The sequence below is a fragment of the Elgaria multicarinata genome, chromosome 3 (genome assembly GCF_023053635.1).
Source record: "Elgaria multicarinata webbii isolate HBS135686 ecotype San Diego chromosome 3, rElgMul1.1.pri, whole genome shotgun sequence".
Lineage (NCBI taxonomy): Eukaryota > Metazoa > Chordata > Lepidosauria > Squamata > Anguidae > Elgaria > Elgaria multicarinata.
In genome coordinates this window covers 165,005,171-165,031,320 of record NC_086173.1, presented here as the reverse complement: position 1 = coordinate 165,031,320, position 26,150 = coordinate 165,005,171, and the positions used below count along the sequence as shown (strand labels likewise).

The 26,150-nt window shown below is 51.0% G+C and overlaps 1 protein-coding gene across 2 annotated transcripts in view; it reads left to right on the top strand.

Annotated features, from left to right (window-relative positions):
* The window catches only part of LOC134396426 (H-2 class I histocompatibility antigen, Q10 alpha chain-like), an 84,149-nt gene extending 59,851 nt beyond the window's left edge, over positions 1-24,298 (top strand). Inside the window, exons 1-8 of one of the 2 annotated variants that reach the window (XM_063122928.1) lie at positions 4,875-5,027; positions 11,358-11,639; positions 17,253-17,528; positions 18,978-19,280; positions 19,993-20,067; positions 22,261-22,299; positions 23,103-23,135; positions 24,029-24,298. In XM_063122928.1, the coding sequence (XP_062978998.1) occupies positions 4,895-5,027; positions 11,358-11,639; positions 17,253-17,528; positions 18,978-19,280; positions 19,993-20,067; positions 22,261-22,299; positions 23,103-23,135; positions 24,029-24,033 (1,146 nt within the window). In that variant the 5' untranslated portion in view covers positions 4,875-4,894 and the 3' untranslated portion in view covers positions 24,034-24,298. Of the gene's footprint in view, positions 1-4,874; positions 5,028-11,357; positions 11,640-17,252; positions 17,529-18,977; positions 19,281-19,992; positions 20,068-22,260; positions 22,300-23,102; positions 23,136-24,028 lie in introns of those variants that run through there. The other variant, XM_063122929.1, reaches the window with a different exon arrangement.
* The last annotated feature ends 1,852 nt before the right edge of the window (positions 24,299-26,150 follow it).

Here is a 26,150-nt window from a genome sequence, read left to right as displayed (position 1 = left end):
AGAAAGTACGGTTCCATGGCTTCCATTTATTTTTATTGTCTCCCTAAATAACTGCACTGGCCAAGCTATTATTATTATTATTATTATTATTATTATTATTATTATTGTGAATATTAACAAAACAGAACAAAAAATACCTAGTGAAAAAGAAAAACAAAGAAACATTACATATATAGGAATATCATCATTTTTTCCCGTCAGGTAAACACTTGCCATGCACTGCACGTGACGGCCTGGATCGCCCTTCTCTCTGAACCTGGGGGGGGGGGGGCACATAACAGAAAAACGGAACCGCCCCCGCCCTAGGAAGCAGTGCAGGGTGTCCTGAGCTTGCTGGATCTCATTGACTGTGATTTCCAACATGCATTTTAAACCTACCTAAAGGGATTGGAGGAGAGTAACAATACTTCGGAAACAATAACAATAAACCCTATAGAATACAATGGCCACAAAATATGCAATTCTAGGATGGAAGTGCAGGGCTGTTTCGGGGAATCTCTTCCCGCTCTTGTCTAAAGTGCTTAGCTTGAACGGGGGACGCGGAAACAAGCACACAGGTGGTGATACTGGGCCTCCCGGCAACATCAGCCCATGCTTCCTTAACCCAACCAAATTTCAGGGCCAGATGCTCCCTCATTCTCCCTCCCTGATTTGTTCATCGCTCATGACAACTGGCCCCAAACGCTGCAGCCCTCAATTGCTGTCAAAGAAATGGGTCCGGGCTTTATGTGAGGCTATTACAATGTATAAGAAAAAGTAGAGGAAGAAGACCCATAGCAATTTAGCCAAAGATCACACTTGTACTGACCATTCAATACTTGGAGAAAGTGCTCAAGCTGGGACTTTGGCCAGCCTCCAGGGGAATGCTGCAAGTCCAAGTTCGGAAGGAAGCGCTGGGCCCTGAGGTTGCAGGTGAGCAGCAGCACCTGGACAGCAGACTGAGCGGTGACCTGGTCACAGTCATGACCTACAACGTAAAATGTCCTGCATTTCCATCTAAATCGTAATAACATTTTTTAAACATTGCATCTCTCTATGTAGAACTTCATAGGAACATTTTATGGACTTCCGTGACCGCTTTGGTCCTCTATTTTTGATGCTTGGTTTCCTCTTTTTGGGCGATCCTACACCGAGGGGAGGCTCACTTAGTGGAACAGTGAGGAGGGGAGAGGAAACGTCGTCACACCGGCAGAGAAGTTTCTGTGCTGATCTCCCAGCCAAGCTGCATTACCGGCACACCGCTGTGGCTTTCGGTTTCTGCCTTCTTGGACGGCCTCGCCCGTAACAAGCCTCCACTCCACTCTGCCAAGAACGGAAGCCATCTTGTGCAGCCTGCAGAAGAGAGGCAAACAAAATGGCAGCGTCCTGCTGGAAGTGGCTGTTTGGCTGCTGCATTCGCAGGAACATCCCTTCCCACAGTTTGAAGGTTATTCAGTGTCTCCCCTTGGATCTTCAAATCCTAGGGAGGACTGAATACCTGCCGCTGCATTTCAACAGCCACACTCTTTTCGGCCTCCAATATTGGGCATAGGAAGGCAGGCAGCCTTCTCTCCTATCCAATGAAAAAAGGGCCGGCTCATAGTGAGGAAACCCACTGTGTACTCTGCACATGCTCAGGGACATGTCTTTACATTGCTTTAAAAAAGAATTTAAAAGCTGCTTTCTGTCAGGGGGAAAAGATGCACTGCACATGCTCGGAGGCACTGTGTCCTCAGGCACACTGAACAAAATCAGCCCCTCTACCAAAGAAAGGGCACTCTGTACATGCGCAGACCTGCTTTGCTCCTTGGGAAGTGGGGTGGGGGAAAGAGCCCTGTATTTTCAAGCAAGCATGGAGCAACCTTCTCTCCTTCGCCTGGAGCATCCTCCCACCTTGAAGGGCGACGTCCGTTGCAAGCCTGGCATAGCAGTCATTGGGACCACTGGGCCTTTCGTTCCATAGGCCCCAGTAGGCATTCGGATGCAGTTTCAAAAGGAGGTTTATTTTCCACCTCAGGTACCAAAACTCTCTTTGCGCAAAGGTCCCTCTCCCTTGCCAATGTAGAGGAAAAGGGCCCAGAACAGAAGTTGACGTTTCATTTTACACAGAGGGAAACATTGCACACAAATAATTGGTTGCTAGCTCAAATCGTCACAGCTGATCCTCCTCCCTGATTTCCTGACATGCCCAGATGGGGAGAGACCCCCCAAAACTCCATTATCACAGGATTCCTGGGGCATTCCTGCCACGTATTCCATTGCCTTTAACTAATCCCTGTCCACCACTCCCTCCCTGGTTCCCCCCACCCCCTTCGCAATGTCCCCTGGGACATTGCTGTCCCACCTTGCCTAACTTTCCCACTTCACCTTCCTTCCATCCAATCAGTATTCACTGTCCCTTCCCAAATTCCCGCTGGAGCATGTGAAAAGGAAGGTGAAGAAGGAACTGTGGCGTTACACCCCACAAGTCAGTTCCCAAATGTATGTCTACTGTTTGTAAGTCTGTGGTGTGTTTAGAATGTTGGCCTGAGGGGGCGGAGTCAGAATGTCTGAGGAGGGGGAGGAGTCATATATAAGGGAAGGACTGAGGGGATTGAGGGAGACTTTTTAGGTCCTCTTAGAGTCCTTAGTGCTCTCGGTGTTTAGAGTACTTGGGTCTGGAGAATTTGAGGTTCAGGGTAGAGCAGTGGTGTCTTTGGAGTGTGGCGTGCACATAGTTGACGCATATTAAACAATACTGATAATAAAGAAAGCTCAAGAGTGATTGTGTGAGAGAAAGGAAAGCGCGTATGTGAACGGGTGAAAGGATTGGATGAAAGGTTTCAAAAAGGGTTTTAAATGTTTTATTTTGAAACAAAGCTTGTGAACGTTTTAAAATAAATTTCAATTATTTTGTTTTAACTACCACAAAACACGTGTCTGTTTGGCATTTAACATCTGAAGTTTATTCATTTCGCACCCACTCTGACAATAATTCACCTCAGCACATGTAACTCACAGTGTTTCATTTTTTATATTGAAATCCTTCTCCATTTAACCACTTTCTCCACATAGTTTGGAGAAAGGCAGTGTTTGTCCCTCGCCTCAGGCGTATCAAGCGGTGGAGCTTGGCTTGAGCAGGGAGTAGCCTCGGCTGGGCCTGGTGTTCAGAGCCTGCGTCCTCATAGTGGCCGAAGCCCCCAGCCCTCAAGATGGTGCCTGACATTCCTTTCGATGGGCGAGCTTCCCGCCTCTTATCCCTCTCCCTGGTGTCCCTGTGGGGAAAGGAAGCGCCTAGATATTTAACCAGTGGCTAGGGCTCGTCCTTTACGCCTGAGTAAGCGACCTTACCCAAATAGGTAAATGGGACTTTTCTCTCCTACCTGGGAGTAGAGGGTCTATTCTACTCGTCTAAATCACTCAGAAATCACCCAAGGATGGCATTTTGGGAAAAGGAAATGAGGCATCTTGGAAGAAGGAGGGGAGAGAAGAGATGGGCGAAGGGAGTAGGGGGAAATCAGTTATTTCCCCATACATAACAATGTTAACTGAGAGGACTTTGCTCTGTGCTAAATTATAGCATCAGTCTGAGTGCTTAGCAAATGGGGTTGCCAAAGCTTTGGGCCCTGGCTGAGCCAAGGGCTCCTTCCTGTGCTGCAGGAATATAGGCTCTAAGGTCTCCACCTCCCCTGGGGCAACTTCCTCCCTCAGGATGGCCTGGTGTGTGGGGGGGGGTGTCCTCTTTCACAGAGGCCGTGTTTTCTTGCCAGAGGAGCATTGGGCCTAAATCCCACATCTAGGGTGCGCTGAAGCGTTGAAACCCAAGCCAAGCGTGAGACACCTTTCCCAAAAAGACAGGAAAGAGACGAAGAGAAGCCCTTTTGCAGAGCCAGGAATTCCAAGGCGATGAAGCTCTTCTGCGAAGTGATGCCATTATTCAGATTTCTCTTCCAGGCTCTGCACAGTTCTTAAACATTCCCTTGTAATGTCTAATGACCTGTTATTCTGTTTTAGTCTTTCGGTGCTGGCGAGCCCCGTCCATCCGCCCATTGCAGAATCCTGGGGGAAGGGGGGCTGTGGCGAGCTCGGAGCCTGCCTGTCACAAAAGCCACGAGGCTTGGGGGCTTGGGGGGCGAAACGTGGCCCCCTCGTCCCCACAGGGCGCCTCCGCCAGAGGGGGAGAGAAAGGGTCGGAGACGCCGGGAAAGCCATTCAAAATCCATTCCCCACGAACAGTCAGCGAATAGTAACAAACAGCACTTGGCGTTGTCGTCAGACGACAATGAGATTCACATGTCCTTGATGTATTTGTCCAGGTGGCCCCTGCACCTGCCTGCCCCCGCCGCCCAGGTGAAATAGGACCCATTTCCCAATGGGGGGGGAGAAAACACTTTAACATTACGCCTCTCCCTCCTTCCCCCCCCCCCGCTCCAGTGTGCCAGGCGCTGTACGGACACTGGGGGTAGAACCACACTGAAGCCCCATTCCTTTCAATGGGTCTACTCTAAGGAGGCCTTTAGTTCGATTCTGCCCTGGACGTGACGCAGATCCTTTTGCCCGCTGGATGGAGCCTGTTCGCAGGTCTTGCAAAGAGTTTTTGCTCCTTCGTTGTGAGCCCAGAGGCCCCTCCACGTTCCCATTGCCCCCAACTTTATATACATATATATTCCTTCCCTCCCCACCCCACCCCCACAGACCCTCCCCCTCTCCCCCCTCCCCCCACCATCTCCTCGCCGGGGATTCCCGAAAAGGAGCAAACTTTCTCTTTCTCTTTCTGCAGCGCTCCCAGCTTGGCGGTTCTTCGTCTACCCAGCAACTGCCGTCGGAATCGGAACGCTTTTTCCCTATTGGCCGAATATCTCCCCTTCGGCCAATCCCAGCTCTTAGCCCGGATTCCACAGGGGGGGGATGTTTCCACCACTCCGCATTAGGCGGTATGCGGAGTTACTGGCCGGACCTCGCGCTTCACTTCGCCATGCGGGGGCGGCTTCTGCTCCTGGGGGCTGCTGTCCTCCTGCTGGGGGGCTCAGGACGGGCCCACCCCACACCGACGCCTAACGCATTCAACGGTCAGTATTCGGTTTATTTCTGTGTTTCCACTGCCAGGACGGGGGGAGAGAATCGGAGGCACTTGCGGGGTTGTTTTTTCCCCGTCTCAGGCGCCAGAGCGACCTTGGGTGCTGTGACTCATTGAGCCAGGCAGCAAAAGGTTTAGGGCTGGCTCTGCATGAGTTGTTCGGTGGCTCAGCTGCCCCCTTTGTGCTGGGCAGAAATGGGGGAAGGGCAGAATTCGCACCCAGCCTAACAGCGGGAGGAGGGGGGGCTCTAGGGAGGGGATTGACTTGGCATGGGGGGAAAAGGGGGGAATTTGGGTTTTTTCTATCCCAAGTGAATCCTGATCGCCTTACAAACCCTTCTCCCCTGATCAGTATGTTTTGTAAGACGTCCGGGGCAGGGACCCCTTCAGTGTTACGCTATACCGTGCCCGACTCGCAGTTCTGGGGCTTGGGGAGGGGGGGAGTTTACAGTCAAGAAAGCGAGGAGCATGTTTACCCCGAAATGGGATACTGGTCCTCTGGACAAGGGTTGAATCTGGGAGAAATATTCATGTTCTTCCCACCTGCTTTCACCCCCACTATGCATTAACCCCACCTGCTGTGTTTTATCCGCCGAAATGGCTTTCTAACCAGGCGTCCCCATGCAAAACAAGAACAACCCCCTGGGATTGGGGTGACAGAGCTGGGGGTGGGGGTTTCTCCTTAGGATGGGTCTGAATTCGGGGATTTTATTCATCATCATCATCAGTTTATTTTCATGCTGCTTTTGCAGAGTACCCCCCCCAACCCTGTTCTCCGCTTCCTGACAAAAAATGAGCATAGATTCAGTACTCCAAGGCAGCGTCTTCTGTGTACTTCTCCGTGTACAACAGCATTGTGTACATGTCAAAGAGCTGGAGCCATAATGAAACAACACAAACAATATGCAAGAACTTTGGTGGTGCCTCAATCCACCAATAGTCAGAGCAAGGTGACTTACTGCGACTTTTGAAATGCAGTTTCAAGGCGAAAGACCGTGGTGGCTGTGAGTAGGCCGCTGTGTCGTATAATGATGCAGCCCCACTTCACAGCCGCCACGGGGTACGTACCGCAGGGCCTAAAGACAGTCCATAAAGCCAAACCAGCTTCCTCCTTGGACCTTTTGAATCACCTCGAATGTCCCCCTGCCTTTTATCCTGTTCTGTCCTCCCCACCCCCTCCCCAATTGACTGGACTCTTCAGCCTGGGAATGGATTGTCGTTGCACAGAATAATCCCCCCCCCATCCACTCCCCAGTTTTTCCTTTGGCTCTGCAGGAAGCAACTGATAGAATGGAGTATTTGATTAAGGAACACAACTGGAAGCAGCCATGTTTTTAGAGTATACAAGAGCCTGATGCACACTGGGTTGTTACACTTTGCGCCTTTCTTGAATACTGAATTTTACTGTCTTGGCTGTTTTCCCTGACGTGTTCCATGTTTTGGGGGGGCGGTACTGTTCTTGGGTGGATAGGCCTGCAGGGCATTTTCCGACAGGCCTATCCAGTAGAATTTTAGGATACTTTTGGGATGTTTTTAACAGTGTATGCTATGTTTTTAATCAGTATTTTATGCTTGCTGTTGTTCCCTGCCTCGATCCAATCAGAGAGGCGGGTAAGAAATAAATTATTATTATCATTATTGGGTGGGAGGAATTGACCTGGGTTTTCTCACCTTGGGCACATGGAGCACATTATGTGGCTCTTTTGAGTCCTGAACCAAAAGAGGTGAGCACCCAAAACTGGTCCAAAAGAAGAGGAACGGGTTCTCAGGATTTTCGAAAAACTCAAGACGCTTTTTGGCCTGTTCTTTATTCTAGCCTTCCTCAGGGGGTTGTTATAAAGGAACATCTGCAGAATTTCCTCTAGCAAAACAATTGTCTCTTGTGGTAATCTGTGACGACTGAGTCCTGGACATGGAGAAGAGCTTATTATTAAATTTTTATTATTTATTGCATTTATATACCGCCCCATAGCTGAAGCTCTCTGGGTGGTTTACAAAGAGCTTGCTGTGTTTTTAAGCCAGGTGCAACCAGATTTGCTCAGAAATCTCTTGCGTAGATCTGGGGGAAACCAGCAGCAGCAGGGCGGTTTCTCAGGGCTCTTCCTTCCTTCCTTTGATCTTGGTTGAAAGAAAGCCGAGCTGGGGGTAGGGAGGAGAGAGACATCCCAGGTGTGTGCAGTTAAAGCAGACTCTCTTGTGGGATCTCTCTTGTGACCAAGAAAGAGATCTTGGGGTTGTGGTAGATAATGTCGACCCAGAGCGTGGCTGCAAATTCCATGTCAGGCATAATTAGGAAAGGCATTGAAAATATAACTGCCAAGATCACATTGCCCTTCTACAGATTTACGGTGCGATAATACTTGGAATACTGTATGAAGTTCTGATCACCGCAGAACTTCACAAAAAGGATATCGTAGAGTTGGAAAAGGTAGGGGAAAGGACAACCAACATGATCAAGGGGGGCTGGAGCATCTCCCCTAAGGGGAAAGGTTACAACATCTGGGACTTTTTAGCTTAGACAAATGGCGAGTGAGGGGAGACCTGATAGAGGTGTACAAAATGATGCACGGTGTGGAGAAAGACATTTTTCTCCCTCTCTCATAACCCTGGAACCCAAAGGGGTCCTTCCCATGAAGCTGTTTAGTGGGAGATTCAGGACAGATAAAAGGAAGGACCTCTTGACACAGTTCATAGTCAAAACTATGGCATTTGCTACCACAAGATGTCCTGATGGCCCACCAATTTGATGGCTTCAAAAGGGGATAGACAAATGCATGGAGGGTGAGACTATGGATGCCTGCTAGTCCTGATGGCCATGTGCTGCCCCAGATCACTGGCAGTAAGCTTATATGCACCAGCTGCTTGGGAACACTCCTCCCTCCCTCCCTATGCGTTCATTGTAATGGGTGACGAGGGACAACAGAGTGCAGTGGGTGAGCGACCTAAGAGCCCTGACAAGGTTCTCCATCTGGGCTCCTGATCAGGATGTGCTGTGTTGGCTCACTGGTCCATCTAGTGGTGAGAGGTGGGGTAGCACCTGGCAAAGACCGGGAGCTAAAACGTAGCTGGGACAAAGTCCTCCTTGGCCATAATGAATTCCCCTGGGGACTCTGGGCAGCCCCCTCCCTCTCATCCCCCTCTCCACCTGTGATGTGGGGGTAACTACACTGTCCTACAATGCTGCTGTTAGGATTATTGAGATATCAGCCTGCCTGCCTGCACTTTAAGATTTTATTATTATTATTATTTATTTATATAGCACCATCAATGTACATGGTGCTGTACAGATAACACAGTAAATAGCAAGACCCTGCCGCATAGGCTTACAATCTAATAAGTTGTATTATTAGATCAGAGAGGCCCTTCTCATTTGCCCACCTATGAGACGGGGTGTCCACACGGGAGATGGCCTTCTCTGCGGTGGCCCCAAACCTCTGGAACAAACATCCGTCGGAGGTCCGCCATGCACCTTCCTTGCAGGCTTTCAAGAAGGCCTTAAGAACATTTTATTTTACCTTGGCCTTCGCATGATGAGTATTGTTATTATTGCTGCTATTGTTGTTCCTGCTGGTTTTATTGTTGGTTTTACTGTTTTAATTGCTGTTTTATTTTTTTTAATATTTATTGCTTTTAATATTTTATGTATTTTGTTGTAAGCCGCCAAGAAAAGTTTTAAATAAAAAAATAACACAGGAGGGGGACGGGCTCCAGGGGGCTCCTAGGCGGCCTCCTCTCCCAGTCCTGGGACCTCTCTTCGTGACGATGCGGAGCAGGCGCTCCGCCTCTGGACGACGGCCCTCCTTCCCTGCTCATGGCGGTGTCTGAGCATGCCAGGAAAAGCACTAGAAATCAAGTCTGCAGGACCCCTTTTCAAAGTTCTTAGGAGGCATCGGGCATAAAATGGTGCCTCTGTGCACAATCGTGGCTAAACGTTGCATTAGGAGCAACATCTCGGGGCATTTGATGAGGGAGAGAAAGGGGAATGGGATGGTGGCCGAACGTAAGCCTAGAACGGCCCAGAGGTGAGCTGGAATTGGAGAGTCTTTTGCTGGCCCTGGCCCAAGGTTGAAGGCATTGAGCATCCACAATTTGAACACGGACTGTCTTCTTCATGCGTTTCAGTGAATGCGATGCTTAGAAACTTTAAAAACAAGAGAAGGTGCTGAGTATTATCAGTTGTATCGGGGGTTTTAAATGAGGAACAAATCCTGAAATAGTTGCCCTTGGCTGTGAATCAGTAAGGTGAGGAGAAAGGCACTTAGTGGTATTGGTGGTGGGGAAGAGGAACTGTCAACCAAACCTTGCATTCACTTTTACTCAACTCCATGGAAGCCGACCATAGTCACACAATGGTGGAGTTGTTGTTGTTGTTGTTGTTGTTGTTGTTGTTATTGTTATGATGACTATTTACATTTGTATACTGCCCCATAGCCAAGTTAGAACATTGTGGGGAGTACCCCTTAAAAACTCAACCGTGAATCAGATAAGCAACTGAGCCCTAGGACGTCGTTCAGTTCTTTTCTTTTTTCTATTTTGCAGCATTCCAGTTTGCGCTCACAGATTTTTGCTAGTTTTAGGGCCTTTTGGCTTCCATGTTTGCCTCCTTTTTGAGAGAACCAGGAATTCCTTAGGGAGGGGCCGTGGCTCAGGGGTAAAGCAGCTGCTTTGCATGCAGAAAGTCCCAGGTTCGATCCCCGGCTTCCCCAGGTAGGGCTCAGAAAGACTCTGGCCTGAAACCCCAAATCTCTCTCACACACACACACTGGGGCGTGTCCTCCCAGATAACATAGAGGCCTGCCTGGACCAAAGTTTTCAGTACCTACAAGGCCCTCTCAAGCATGGTGCGCTATGCCTGTTATCCATAAAGTGGGTAACATACAAATGGTAAGTAACTGGTGCTGAGCACCCCACAGTAACCTTTGAGCACCCCAGTCGTACACAGACGCATCCAGGAGAGGTTTGGTTTTTTGACAAGAGGGCCCTGAAATCAAAACAACTGCTTTGAATGGAGAGGATTGTTGTTCATCCTGAAGGGGACGGTGCCACAACACAGGCTCTGAACACCAGACCTCACATCTGCCACCACTTATTATAGGGCAACACAGGCTCTGAACACCAGACCTCACATCTGCCACCACTTATTATAGGGCAACACAGGCTCTGAACACCAGACCCGGCCGAGGCTACTCCCTGCTCAAGCCAAGCACCAACGCTTGATACGCCTGAGGCAAGGGATAAAGCCCACCTTCCTCCAAACTATGAGGAGAAAGGGGTTTAAATGGAGAATGGATTTTAATATATATAATAATGCGCTGTGAGTTATATCTGCTCAGGTGAATGATTGTCAGAGTGGGTATTATATGTGTAAACTTAAGATGATAAATGCCAAACAGACACGTGGGATTTTTGTGGTAGTTTTAAAAACAAAACAATCAAAATTTATTTTTAAAAGTTCATAAGCTTTGTTTCAAATAACAACATTTAAAAACCTTTTTGAAACCTTCCATACAATCCTGTCACTCTCACATTCGCGCTTTCCTTTTTCTCACACAATCACTCTTGAACTTTCTTTATTCTCAGTATTGATTAATATACTTCCACTACCTGCACACCACACTCTAAAGACACCACTCACTACACTGACTCTCAAATTTCAAGAACTTAAGTACCATAAACACAGAGAGCACTACAGACTCTAAGAGTCCCTAACAAGTCTCCCTGAAAAGCCTTTCTGAAAAGATCTCTCAATCACCTCCGTCCTTCCCTTATATATGACTCCTCCCCCTCCTCAGACATTCTAACTCCTCCCACTCAGGCCAACATTCTAAAAACCACAGACTTACAAACCGCAGACATACATTTGGAAACTGACTTGTGGGGTGTAACGCCACAGACGGTCTCCCAGTCATGGAGACACAGGATATGGGGTGGCCCTAAGCATAGTTTGGGATGCAAGAACATTTACACATTAGGTCCAGACTTCGTTTTACTGAGGGAGCTCCCTTTCAGAGAGGTGTGCAAATGAGGGACGTTTTGTGACAAGGGCTCTTACTTCTCCCCTTCTTCTCCCCTCAGGTCCCTTAGCCCCCCCCTCCCCGCTCTTCTGTGCTCTCTTCTTTGGTTGCCTTCCCCCCCACCCCCCTCTCCTGCCCGAGGTATAGCCTGTGCTTGTAGGCAGACAGCCCCTCTCACTCACTCCCACACACGAACTCACATCTCGGGGCTGCTGTGGGGTGGCAGCAGCTTGAGCTGTGGCTGGGAAGGGGATTCTCTGGGGCAGCCCCCTCCCCACAACTGAACTTGCTTTATGTCTCCTTCCCAGGCTCCTCTTCCTCCTCGCACTCCCTGCGCCATTTCTACACATCTGTGTCGGAGCCTGGCCAGGGGCTGCCTCGGTTCATCATTGTAAGTTATGTGGACGACCAGCTCTTTATCCAGTACGACAGCGACACAAAGACTGTGCAGCCTCGAGTCCCCTGGATGGAGAAGGTGGGGGAGGGGGATCCCCAGTACTGGGACAGGAACACCCAGAGAGCACGTAACGCTGAGCAGAGCTTCAGAGTGGACCACGTGAACCTGCGGAAGTACTACAACCAGACTGGAGGTGAGTGGAGGGTGTGGGGGAGGGGCAGATCCCCCTGCCCAGGTTGGTCCTTTCCAGAGGCAGCAATAGGGGAGGGGGGGCTGTTGGGAGGGGGGGCAAGGGAGGGGGTTCCTGATTAGGAGAGGACTCCTCCCCCATCTGTTTGACTATAGCAGGGAAGTGGGGAATGGGGCTAAGTCGTCTCCCCTCAACCCCTAACGGAAAGATCAGAGCAGGGTCTTGCTGGTCCTGTGGAGGGTAAGATCTCCCCCCATGCAGACACAATGGCCGCCCCTTCCCTGGAGGAGAGGGGGAAGGGGGCCACGTGTGTCCTGTCCTGAGCCCAAGGCGCCCAGCGCAAGGCAGCAAAGCAGCCGCTGCCTCAGCCCAGGCAGGCTGGACGTCACAGCAGCCAGGGGAGCTCCCCGAGAGCCATTTGCTCAGAAAGGGCCTGAGATCCAACGGAAGTCTTCTCTGCTGCCACCCCAGGCCAGAGCTACGTGGCCGATGTAATGCAGAGGGAGAGCGCTTCAGGGCTGTTTGTGACAGATGACGCCGTTGCCAATTCACAGCCACCCCGTCACTTCCCTCTGGAAAGGGCTCGTTTTGGGAAAGGCGTTTTAATGCGTTGCAGTTCTTAAACGCGTCTCTGCAGCAGTGTTCCACGTTCCCCCACATTAAATCCTGGGTGCGCCTATTTTTCCAGTTTGGCCCCAGCTTAGGGCCCGGTGGCCCGTGCTGTGAGATGGACTCCAGCATGTTCACAATTGTGTACTCTGATGTCTGCTGCTCCTCTGCCACACTGAGCTGGGGCAGCACCACTGGGTGCAGAGGGACCATTTGGGGGCTTGCTTCCAGGTCTGCGTGCATCTCGGGTGGGAAAGCAGTCCGTACCGCCTGCTGGATTCCAGATCCCAGATCAACGGTCTCTTGTGCTGCTGTCCAGGGCGGGTGCAGTGGCCAAGTTGGGCCTGTCTGAGGCTCTGCTGCAACAGCCTGTGGGCGTGAAGGGCCAGCCTGGAGGCTCTACTAAAATGGGCTGTGTTGGTCTGCTGGTGCTGGATGAGAGGGTAGCCGGTGAGCTGCTGGTAGAAGTCAGGATGGCAGTAAGTGGTGGGGCTGGTCGCTGGGGCAACAGAGATGGGCAGTGACCGTCCGTGTTCCACCTGCCTTCTGCTCTGGCATGCTGGTTATGGGGCGCCAGCTGTAGGGCTTTGGTCAGAGCTAGTGGAAGAGTCATCATCATGGGCTGAGGATTGGCCCCTCAGTGGCCTTTGGTGGAGACAGGGGGAAGTGACGGCACAACGACGCTCGCCACAGTGTATCCGGGAACAACGCCGTGGTGCTCTTCCAAGAGCCGTCTGAGCTTCTCGTAGGAGGACATAGTCCGAGGTTCTACTCCACTCACAATCTCCTTGAGCTTTTGCTTGAGCCTGTGTTGCTCGTCCTTGCACTGCTATGGGTTGCTGAGCTTCATCTCGCTGGAGAGATGGGGTGGAGGCTGTGTCGCCTGATAATGCCCAGGGATCTGGGCTGCCCCATAGATCAGTGCTTTCTGTCCCGTGATGAGTTCTCTCGTTGGTCTCCTGCAGATGCTCCTTAGGAGAGCCGGACAGTTCCTGACTAGAAACAGGTTGCTACCAGAGTAGGTCTTCGGAGAACGGGAACAGTGACCCTGCACCCTCGGCCTTGCTGATGAGCCTGTCAGGCTCCCTGGGGCAGTGAGAGGCTGGCAGGGTCATCTGCTAGGAAGCATCCTTGGCAGAAGCCTGGGAGAATGGATGAGGCCCCTGGAGATAGCTGTGGGACTTAGCCAGGGACAGTGGGGATTGGAGGGAGGTGTGGGAAGAGGGCCTTGGGCAAGCGACAGGACGGAGGTGTTGTCAGTGTTTGGGCATCACTTCAGATTATTCCCTCCGCTGTTGTATGAATATATGACAAGCTGATGATGAAAACTCTGGTGCAACCACTCACAGAGAGCATTAGCAGGAGAGGCGGCTGATGAACAGGGCTGGAGGAAGGAGCCTCGGCCCCGTTTGGGTCTGGGGGACTGGCGTGCTCTTGCTCCCTGACCTCCATCCTCGTCCAGAAGCAAGAGGCAGGTGTCAGTGAGCCAAGCAGAGCTGAACAGTGTGTTGTGGGGGGAGGGGGGGTGCCGGCAGGCGCTACATCAAAGGAGTTTGCGCTGGCTTGGGGAAGGGGGCGGCAGGAGAAGGCCCAGTTGAGGGGAGGCCTGTGGGAGGAGGGGAGGGGGAGAGAGCGCCAGCAGGTGTCGTAGTAAGGGAGTTTGCACTGGGCCAGGGTGGGGAGGAGGCGGGAGAAATCGTGGCTGCCCTGAAAAGCGGGGGGGGGGGGGAGGCTCATATCTCCATGACGACTTGTTGGACCAGGCCCAAACCTCCCGGGCAGATTGTCCAGGTGGGGAGGAAGCAGAGGCACCACGAAAGCCCCACACCCGAACAAGCAGAGACGGGAAGCTGGGGGGTGCCTCAGAAAGGGGGTGAGGAAGAAGGAAGGGGGCGTCTGGCGCAAAGAAACCCCTGGAGGTTTGCAGTACTGCGAGCGCCAGAAGCACAGGCCAGTCTGTCCCCTCCCCTAAAGTGATGTACCACAATTCCTATGGAAATGCCTGCATAGCCCCAACCACCAACGAGGACAGTATTTGACCCTTGGGAAGCCGGCCGTTGGAAGGGTTAGGCTGGGATCCAGCTATGCGCACAAGCAGCTGATAGGCAGAACTTGGAAGATGTTTCTGCTGGCTCAAGTAGAGCGACAGCCAACGGCTCTGTAGGTAACCAAAATCACCCACGGCGCCTGCCACATGACAGGATAACCAACGGTGGTTTAAATAACCCACTCTGCACATTGTTGGTTATTTGTGTGGGTTATTTTGGCCAAATAACCCAATTGTGGGTTTCAAAAATGATAATCAACGATGGGTTAAATAACCTCCTGTGGGATATTTAACTCATCATGGGTTATCGTGTCATTTGAACCCAGTCAGAATGTGTAAACCAAGAACAAACCTGGTTTGCAATACCAGCTGTAAAGGAAGTAACAAGCCAGGATTCCCAGTTTGGACAACACGCTAACCCAACCCTGCCTGGTTTATTTAGCAGTGGTGCTGGCTCATTCACGATGTGCCAAGATTCGTGTTCTGTGCAAGCAGGGGCTAATAAAACACGTAGAACGCTCCCGAAAATAATAATCCATCGTATGGACAATGCAATTCACATTTATTTCTGCAAAAAGTGCCAGGAATTCATGAAAGGAGACTGTTTCAAAAACATCTTCCATTTGCCCACCACCACCACACTTATTTTTACCCATTCAGTTCGGTTTGCCGTTGGCAACTTTGGCAGAGGAGGTGTGCTGGGACTCCGCCACTTGCCGGCCATGAAACTCTTGGGAGCCATCGAAGGGCCCCATCTTAAGCCACAGCAGTGATTTGCCTAAAGTATCGCCTAGGGTGCAAACCTGGGCATGTTTAGGCAGCAAGGCTGCGATCCTCTGTATCCTTACCTGGGAGTGAGCCCCCCCCCCCCCCGGGGCTCCATCTTAAGTCAAAAGTGTGATCTACTTAAAATTCAATGGGGCCTACTGCTGAGCAGAACTGCAGTGGGGCCTACTTCTGAGCAGGTCCCCCTTGAGCAGGACTTGAATGTTCATTATTATTCTGAGATGTGAAATCCTCCCCCCCCCCCCAGAATGGCCATGGAGCTTTCCTCCGGGTGCAAAGCGCAGCCTTAGGGGAGCGATCTGGATCAGCACCGCAGTAAAAGGCAAAGCATTATCCCCTCAGGGTCCTGATCCTGCTAGCAAAACTGATCTTTACTTTGAAAAGCAGCCTCACACTTGTTCGTAGTGTGTCTGGTGTCACATTTATTTAGGCCCTCAGGAAATTCTCTGAGGTTTGGCTGAAATGTATAAATTCCACAGTGGACTAGAAGGGTTCTTCCACGTTGGGCTTTTATTTTGCAAGATTCGACAAAGATCAGACAGATTTACGGAGAGTAAGGCTATCCGTGGCTACCAGTCACAATGGCTCTATGCTGCCTCCAGGGCCACAGGCAGCGTTCTTCTCAATACCAGTTGCTGGGGAACATGGGTAGGAAGGTGCTCTTGCCCTCCTGTCCTGCTTGTGGGGCATCTGGAGGGCCACTGTGGGCAGCAACAGGATACTGGACTAGGGAGGCCTCTGGCCTGATCCACCTCGGGCCTCGTCTTCTGCTCTGAATTGCCCTGCCTGCCTCCTCCGTGGGGCTTCGGGGGGGTCCAGGAGATGTTGTCTTCTAACCCTCCTGTGTCTCCCCACCGCTGCTTCTGTGTGTGTTTCTTTCCACAAAAAATCCGTTCAGGAGGAAAAGACAATGTTTTGACTGGTAGCACCAGGAGCGGCCATCCTCCTGGCAGGCCCCTGGTTCGGTGGGCTGCTGGTGCTGCAGAGAATAAGCAGAGAGCAGGGACAGAGTTTGAACCACCTTGACAGCCGGATCCTCTGCATGTTTACTTGGAAGTAAGTCCAGCTGAGTTCAGTGGGGCCTACTCTCAAGTAAACGGGTGAAGGGCTGCAGCCTTCATTGAGTACTGTGAGAGAATCAAAATAAACCGTCCATTTAAGAATTTTGGGCCTACAAAAGGATTCATTTGGAGGGTTATACGTCTAAAACAAATTGTCGGTATGTGGGCTGTTTTTATTTTAATGCCAAGGTTGATGATGGGGAGAGCCCAATTGTTCAGCTTTAGGTTTTCGTAAGATTTGTGGGTGGCACCCTGGGGTGGGTGGGTGGTGCTGGGACCGGCAGGGAGTCGCCCTAGGTGAGGGCAGCCAGAGTGTGGATCAGATCAAGGGAGACTTTTGGAAATGGGGCAAACCCCGCTCAGGGCCTGCCCCTTTCATCCTGGCCAAGGTGGACCGTCTTTCTCTAAACACCCCCTGTGATTTCCTCTTTCCAAGAGGAAGGGAGTCCGTAAGACGGCAGGCACTTTCTTTGGGGGTGCAGCGTGAGAACCCCGCTTCCTTCTGGAAATGGGCAGGGGGTCCTGTGGGCTTGCTTTGCTCACCCTGGGCCTGGAGAAGCCCCAGCCAGGGAAGAGGAGGGCACACACCGACCCTGTCCCTCGGAGCATCCCCCAAAGACCCCCACCCACCCCCCATATCCCTGTACTCTTGCTAGAGGGGGAGACCAGAGCCCCTTCCTCCCTGTGGGTGCAAAGGGTCCACGTTAAAGGACTCCAGGGAAGGGCTGCTTGTGATTGACAGGAGCACCCCAAGGCAGCTGGGAAGGCCCATGGAATGCTGGGGGGGGGGGGTTAGAGGGACCCAGGAGAGGGAGGGGGGGTCAGACAGAGGGGGAGGGGGAGGGAGGGACATGGAGGGGTTTCCGAGCTCAGGATTTTAGGTGTTTGTCATGATTTACGTATTCAAATCTCCAGTTTAGCAGTAAATGAGATGAAGCTTGTGTGTTTTGATTTCCCCATAATGTTCCACATGTCCTCGGGCCGCCTCCACCCTGATCCTGAGATAAAAATCCTTTTATTATTCTTGGTACATGGTGTGGGAGGAGGGGGGAGTTCCCCACCCCCCTCTTTACTCCTCCCTCCCCCCCCAACTCCTCTGTGCGTCTCTTCCAGGGTTTCACACCTGGCAGCTGATGTACGGCTGTGAGCTGAGGGGAGACGGGAGCAAAGGGGGGTATGACCAGTCTGGCTATGACGGGAGGGACTACCTCGCCTTCGACAAGGAGACCCTCACCTGGACGGCCGCCGATGTCCCGGCACAAAACACCAAGAGGAAGTGGGAGGCTGAACGTGCCTTTGCCCAGCATGAAAAGGCCTACCTGGAGGAGGAATGCATTGAGTGGCTGCGGAGATACCTGGACTACGGGAAGGAGACTCTGCTGAGGACAGGTGAGGTGGGGGCAAATGGGGCTTTATTTACCCCCTCCCTCCCTCCCTCCCACCCCTATTTCTGGACGAAACAGCAGGAAGTATCCAAGGACTGAACCACTTCAGACCAGAGCAGGAGGGGGGGGTGTATTTGTGACTGTATTTTTGAATACTCCCCCAGATTTTAAAAAAAGAACCATAGAAGTAGAAATGCAGCTGAGAAGGAGAGCAGGGCTGGACGTTTCCTCCCTCTCCCCTCCCCTTCCTGGCAGGGGATATTTTACATGGGAAGCATTCAGAGACGTCATTCTCCCCCCCCCCCCTGTGCCTTGAGGTGGTGCAGTCCTCTTCCCCCCCCTTCCTAGGGAAGAAAGACCCCCAATGGGCCCATCGGATGTTCAAGCATTCTGCTTGGGCTGGACCATTGCAGAGGGGCAGGTGGGGACAGGGCTCAGGTGCGAATCCTCCCCCAAATGGAAAGACTAACTCCATTCCAGAAGCCAGACACTTTTGGGGAGCCCTTTCCTTGTCCAGCCCCACCCCCACCCCTGTGACTTGCCTGTCTCCGTGGAAGAGCAGTGGGGGAGGCAGACAAGATTGGGGGAGGGGGAGAGAGTATTCACGCTTCCCTGACATTCATAGGGAGTTGTTGGCAAGTATATTAATTCTTGAAGTAGAGCAGGTTTGAGCATGTGCAGAGTAGCATTCCCCTTGTGACAGGAAGGAGTTGTGGTGTTGTTTTTTACAAAAAAAATCTATGCAGCTATAGTGTGCTTTGATGTAGATTGCCCCCATGGTATTTTCCTTTTTCAAAAAATGAAGGAAAAATCAATCCTGCATCCAAAAAATCATAGAAAAACATGCCTTTTTTCTGGCTTTGAAATCCTGGCCAGCTTGACTGGTGGGTAAAGCGGAAGCAGCCTCCCGTCTTGATAGCTCTCTAGTGGAGACACGGAGGCAGCATAAGTCAGCCCAGCCCAGAAGGACAAGCGGTTCTGTGTTCCAGATTGGTTTGATTTATTTGCTAATATTGATATTTACCTTTATTTAAAAGCAACATAATTGTAGACCACCAAAGAACTTGAACTCCATCCTCCTCCCTTTGGGAGGAAAACCCACCTGACCCTACATTCTGTTCATGACCTTGAGTTTATAGGGATCTGAACCAATTCAACCTTGGGGTCTGGGGATATTCGCCCCAAAGCCCTGGGCATATTTTGTTCCGGACAGAGCTTTCACCCCAAAGCCATATTGGAGCATTTTCAAAGGGAGGCTGAGAGTCCCCCTTCCATGGAGGTTTCCATCTCTTGGCGATGCTGAAGATGTCGGATATCGGTTCTCAGGGCAGGATGTTGGGACTGGATGACCACATGGGGCCCCTTCAGGCCATTCAAACACACTGTCTATGTCCTGCCAGCCCCTGGAGAAATTCTGTTGGCTCCTTTGACACGGATGTTGCCATTTTTACAGATCCCCCCGTGGGGAAGGTGACGCGCGTGGCCAAGGCTACTCATGATGAGATGGAGACCCTCGTCTGCCAGGCCCACGGCTTCTACCCCAAGGAGATCGACGCCACCTGGACGAGGGACGGGGAGAACATGGACCATGTGACCTTCCGTAAAAGCGTTGCTCCCAATTCGGACGGGACCTACCACACCTGGCTCAGCATTGAGATCGACCCCAAGGAGAGGGATCACTACCGGTGCCACTTGGACCATGCCGGCCTGTCAAAGCCTCTGGTCTTGGCCTGGGAGGAGCCTGAGGGATGGCAGGGTAAGGAGGAAGGACTGGCTCCTTGGTCAGAGGGTGGGCGGGGGTACTTGGAGGTCCCCTTTTGCCCAGGGATGAAGGAGGGACCCCACAAACAGCTTCCTACAGCAGCAGTGCAGGCTGAAACACTCACTCGGACCCTGGGTGTATTTTGGGGTTCAAAGTAGGAGAATGTAGCCCTGTGTTGAAAGCTTGGGGGTGATTTTATTTCTGATAGGCAAGCTGAAGAGAAGCCCTTGGAAGCAGAATATCTCTCTCTCTCTCTCTCTCTCTCTCTCTGTCTCTCTGTGACAGGCCTGTTCAGACAACACACTAAGCCATGGTTAGGCCACTAACCCTTTTGCAGCAAATAGTGAGCATGTTTAAACCATGGTTATGTAGCCACCATGGTTAGGAACAGTTCGCATGACACCCTAAGCCATTATGTTTAGCTCAAAATCCTTAACCACCGTGGCTTAGTGTGTTGTCTGAACAGGGTCTTTTTGAAAAAAAATCCCGTGAGATCTTATTTTAAGGCCTGTAGTGTTGGGCTCTGGTGAGCCTCGGAGGGGAGAGAATTCTTTTGTACAGAAGCCACCACAGACGTGTAAGAGCCACATTGGCAGAGCACCTGTCCTGTATGTGTGAGGCCTCCGGCTCAGTATCTCCACTTAAGGATCTTGGGATCTCCTGCATGAGGCCCAGTCTGAACAGAGATGTGTTTTTCTCCTTTTAGTCAGCGTCATTGTGGGAATCATTGTCGGGATCTTGGCTGCTGTCCTGCTGGTCACTGGGATCGTCTATTGGATCAGTAAGTAACCTGTGAATGCCTTTGCTGGGCCGTGTGTGTTCTGTTGCAGACTCTGGATAAGAATGTGCCAAAGGCAAAGCCTTTCTGTGTAGCTGGTACCCCAACAAACCCCCTCCCCATAAATGTCATCTTGGTCATGAAGTAGAAACCTGCATGGAGGCCATAGATCACTTCCACTCTAGCTCTCTGCTCTGGGATTGCCGTCCTTCGTTCCTGCTCTGGAACTGCCGTCTTCCATGTTACAGGGGAGCCAGGCCACAATGACGTCACCCCAAAATCCATGACCCACCCCCTGCTTTTGAAGCAAGGTCCTCTGCACATGGGGGTCAAGCAACCCTCTGATGACGAACCTACGAAATCCACCTCAGGCATTCCAAAAGGCGGGAAGGCACCTGTGTGTGTCTCATCCTGTTCGGTCCATCTTCTCCTCATCTGGGCCCTAAACACATTTACTGTATTTTCTGGCGTATAAGACTACTTTTTAACCCAGGAAAATCTTCTCAAAAGTTGGGGGTTGTCTTATACGTCGGAAAATACGGTACTTGGAATTCTGTCCCAGGACTTCTCTGTATTTTAACATCCTGCATCCATTTTATTTCTAGCAAGTTTAAGGGGCTCTTTTCCCCTCTGTGGGTTCAGATGGTCCCTAGACTCTGTGGCCGTGGGCTGGGCTGCTCCCCTGCCCTTCCCTCAGGCAGCCTCCAAAATGAGCAGCCTGTATATTTATTTATGTAGGAAATGGAAACTGCTCTGATATTTTTCCATTCGTCTCCATCATTGGTGACACCCAAAAAAGTATGTTTGGGGGTGTGGAACAGAAGGGGCAAAGAGCATTTCTGGGAAGTTTTGAGCCTCTCGTACGATTTCTGAGGTAAAAGTGACATTCTGAGGTAAAAGTGACACCATGGGATGAGGGCCTGGAGTGCCCGATTGACAAGGCGCTTTTGAGGATAATAAAATCACCTCAAAACTCAACCGCTGAGTGGAGTTTTCACACTGCGTCGACTAACGTGTTGTCAGAGCTGAGCCTAGGAGTGCCGTCGCTGTTGTGCCAACCACAGCTGTTCCTAGGTAGGGATAGCCTAGCCACTGAGAGCCAAGCTCAAGGTAGGGCTACTGCAATGCGCTCTCTGTGGGGCTGCCCTCAGGGCTGCTCTGGAGGCTGCAACTAGTACACAATGCAGTGGCCGGGCTACTCACTGGAGCGCCATATCATCTGCGTGCAACACCGCCAGTCCTGAAGGAGTTGCACTGGCTGCCAATTCACTACCGGGTCATAAGGCCGTGAGTGGCTTGGGACCAGGTTCCCTGAAGGAGGAGTGTCTTCTCCTTGACTGCTTTTCTAGACTACTCCAGCCAGCTGGGAGGCCTTCCTGGTTGTGCCACAGTTTGGAGAGACGTGTTTGGTACCCACCTAGAAATGGGCCTTCTCTGTGGTGGCACCGTCCCTGTGGAACGGCCTTCTTCCCCTTGAACTCAGGCAGTTGCTGACAGTGGCAGTTTTTCAGCTCCCCTTGAAAACTCGTTTATGTACCTGGGCCTTTGCCGGCACAATTCCAGTATTCTTTTTAATATTGCATGTTTTAATTGTTTACTTGGGTGTATGTTCTTCATCTTTGTACACCAACCTGGGATGTTTTATGAAAGGCGGTATAGAAAGATTTCAGTTAATCAATCAAACTATGCACTGGATTGCAGCAACACTCCCATTGTAAACGTGTTTCCTCTGATGGAGGTACTTTTCAGGGATTGCAGCCTTAATTGAAATTAAGGATGATGTTGATGAAGAAAAGCTCTCTGAGTATTTGGAAATGGCCCTTCCCTCAAGTAACCCCAGGGATTCAACCATTGGGGTGGGAGGGGGAGGGCGCCTGCTACTTGTCTAGGGGCAATTGCCCCCCCTTCCTCAGCACCACCTACGTTCTCCGTGGCTGGACGGGAGGTGTCCTGCTTCTGCCCTCTTCAGGCTGCCCCCATTTGCTGCTGCCCTGAGTGGTCCTCCAGTGTTCCAGAACCAGGCAGCAATGGGGTTCAGGCTGTGCTAGCTAGGATTGCCTGAGAAGCTTCTGGGCCCTCTTGGCCTGGAGGTTGTCAGGACAAGACGAGGAGGATCTGCTGCTCATGGCAAAAGGCGGGGCTGGGTGGTCTCTGGAGGTCCCTCCCAGTTCTCGTTTCCTGATTCTGTCTCTGCAGGGAAACGGCGAGAGAAGGCAGCCTTTCAAGCAGTGCCTGGTGAGTGACTCCTCCCTTACTGAAACATGCCTTCATCAGTGTTGAAAAGCAGTTTTTACATTTCATATATAAATGTTCATGAATAAATAGGGTTTGTGGCCACTGTTCCCATTTTTTGCAGCTCACTCATTCGCCTTGGCGTTTCATGACATCACAGCAACCCAGCCAATGGGAGGGGGGACTGTATGATGACAGATAGCTGCTGTGTTTTGTCTATTTGCATTTATAGCTCTTCATTTCTATAGCTTAGAAGGCCCATTAATCTCCTAAGAACCTATCAAGAGGTGACGCTCTTTAATGGACAAGTGTTGCAGCCTAGGAATAATGGTGTAGATGATGACAAGGCGCTCACATTCACCCTTGGAAAGGACCTGGCAAAGTCTGGCTTGCAGGACCCCCAGAACTGGGGGGGGGGGTGTCTCCAAGGGTTATGTGCTTATGGCAGCATCTTAGCTCTGGAAGGAGCAGCATTCAGAAACGTCTAAGCTGCCCACTTCTGATGTGGAAGAAGCCAGGCGTGTGGGGAGGGGGGCTGTGATACAATTTAAAATATGCCTTTCCAGCAATGCCCATAATGTATTTGAAGGAATGGGTCTAGAATCTCTTATCTGCCTCTGTGGGACTAGACAAATAGAAGTTCTTCAAGGCTGTTTCGTACCTAGTTTGATTTACAGTGGCTTACGGCTGAAGCATATGTCTATAAAGTTGAACTGATGGGGAAGGACGGTGTATATATCGGGGGGAGATGGGGCTGCCCCACACTATAGTGACATTGACCCCCCTCCGTTTTCTCCTTTCTGCAGGAAGTGACAAAGGATCTGACGGCTCTGTCAAAAGTAAGTACTTATATGGTTGTAATGGGGGCGGAAAAGGGGGGGGGCTGTTGAGCATTCCTCCCAAAGTTGTTATTATTTATTATTATTATATTTATATGCTGCCTTTTTCCCGGTACTGGGACTCAAGGCGGTTTACAAGATTAAAACATGTACAATTAAAACAAAGTTTGACAATCTTGCAATGGACTTTCTGGGTAATGTGTCCAAACTTTAAAGGGCTCGCAGCACCTGGTGAAATTCCCTCTTCATCGCAACAGTTAAAGCTGCAGAACCGCCCAGAGAGCTTCGGCTATTGGGCGGTATAAAAATGTAATAACTAAATAAATACTAGAGTGACCAGATATGAAAGAGGGCAGGGCTCCTGCAGCTTTCACTGTGGTGATGAAGAGGGAATGTCACCAGGTGCTGCTTGCGTACAAATGACACCTGCTGAAATCCCCTTTTCTATGCAACTGTTTAAGATACAGGAGCCCTGTCCTCCTTTTCATGTGGTCGCCCTAAAGAGAACCAACTGGCTACCCTCATTGTAACCCTAGGGGTCATTTACCCAGAGGGCAGCTCAACTATATATGTGTGGGGCAAAGACAGGCTTAGATCAATTCCATCATCATCTCTCTCTCTAACTGCCAAGTCCCAACTGCCCCTCCCCAACTGCCACTCCGCCTCCCCTCCGGGATTTGATCATGGAGGAGGGGCCTCCCTCTCTAACGGTGGTGATGAAGAGGGAATTGCACCAGGTTCTCCATATATACAAATGACACCTGCTGAAATCCCCTTTTCTATGCAACTGTTTAAGATACAGGAGCCCTGTCCTCTGTTCCATGTGGTCTCCCTAATTCTAATGCTCCCTGACCGTGATGTTGGCTTAACGTTACACTCCTCTGTTTCTGCAGCATGATATTCTGTTGGAGGGTGAGGTGAGACCTGAAGACGTCCACCAAAATGTTTGCTGAGAAATTCCAGTGCTAAGATGAGCTCCTGCTTGCCTTTGGCAGTGTTCGCTGTGCTACCTAATCTTGGCCTAGCTGATCTGACTCCCAACTGGAGTTGCTTTGATCTGAGGGGAAATGACGTTTTTAAGCTGATTTTCATTCATATTCGTTATGATCAGAAATGTGCCAAATATATGCAACTAGAGTAATAAGTTTTCAAAGGGAAGAAAATAGTAATGTGTGATTTGTACTCACTTTATCATCTGCAGTGGCTTTGACAGTGTTGATAGCTGATGTGTTCCTGTGGTCCCCACCACTCCCCTGCCCCCGCCATATTGTCTCACTCCCTTTCCATCCAAATTGAACAATTTTGGAATTGTTATATGTATCTCGTCCGTGAAAAAAGGCTCGGCTGATTGCTTAGCCACCCCTGACCATTGACTGAGCTGATGTGACATCACGGAATGTTTACAAGCATTCTACCTGTTCTTGGTGAGTGTGGCAGCACAGCGTCTGTGTGAGTGAGTGAAGGAATGGAGGAATAGAATCATAGAATCATGGAATAGCAGAGTTGGAAGGGGCCTACAAGGCCATCGAGTCCCAATGCAGGAATCCACCCCAAAGCCGTTGTCAATAAGGAGGGATGCTTAGGGTTTGAAGCTAGGACAGGGATGGCCGCAGGAAGCTAGAGAAACAGAGTAGGATCTGAGTCTGATCTGGAGGTTTACAAGCCTTACATCAGAGAATAAAGGATAGATCCTGGCTGTTGGTCCCATAAGAGGCAGCAAAGGCATAGTCTCCAAACGGGGCCCAGGAGTATGCTAAATCCTGCCCCAGTTCCAGAGCAGATGAGGTACTTGCGAGGCACCTCAGTCAGCCCCAAACTCCCCAGAACATCATTCCAAATGGACTAGATCCAAGGTGGCTCAGAGGCTGAGAACCAAGGAACGGCCTCTTTTTAAAAGTCGACAGTCTAGACTGGGGTGCAGAACCTCAGGCCCACGGGCCAAATCCGGCCCTCTGAAGTTTCCATATGGCCACGCCCCCTCCCCACCACCAAACTGGTTTGTATGAATTCTTCCCCCCCCCTCCCGTTCTGAAACATTGAAATACCCTTCCTAAAGCTTAGTTCCCTGCGATAAGACCTTTTAAGTTAAATTTATTTGGGGCGTTTTGGTCCTGCCCCTTTTGCCTTCCGCTCCACCCACCACTGGAATGCGACCCCTGAGAGCTTCTCCGGAATTAAATTCGGCCCTCAGCCTGTGGTTCCGCACCCCGGTCTAGACTCTCATTTTTGCCTGTTTTCAGCCCTCCTCGCACAAGGCAGGGAAAGGACGGAGCCAGAAGGGCATTTAAACCCTCAAGCTGCTGGAACTGTTCTCTTTCTCTACCGAGATTCCTTGCAAGAGTCCCATTCTCCAGCCTGGTTTGCAGAGCGGAGCTCCCTGCCTCAGGAGTACCAGTGTCTGTGCTTTGGACCTTCGCCCTCTGGCTCCTGGGGAGGAGGAAGCAGCAGAAGGGAAAGAGGGATGAAAGCCTGGGAGATGGGAGAACAAGAAGCCAAGGAGAGGGAGAAGCTAGAGGCAGGGGGCTGGATTTTCATGCAGGGGGCAGGAGGGGGCGGTGCCGCTGGTGGGAAAGGAAGAGATGGACAAGGAAGCTTCGGAGGAAGAGGGTGCTTCCAGACACGGCTTTGATCCTGCAATCGACCTGTCTCAAATGTGAAAAGGGGGGTCAAGCTGATATTGTCTTCCATTTGTAGCTCTCCTGTGTTTTCCCCACCGCTGCTTCCATTTGAGCAGAAATTCGTTAAGGAGGAAAAGACGGAACAAGGGCTTGTGATGGGCAGTGCTAGGAGCCCTCCGTCTGGAAGCACCCAGAGAAGGCAAAGTGGAAGGGCAGGGGCTGCATTTAACAACCTGATTTGGAATAACCATCCAGATCTTTTGGCGTCAGTCCCCAGTTTATGCGGGTGCTTGCAGCCTGGTCCCCAGGGCCTTCAGGGGAGTCTTTCAGAGTGATGCTGCGTTAATGCTGCCCTGTCAGGCTGCCCCATGCCCCCATCTCAGGTTTGGCAGGTGTG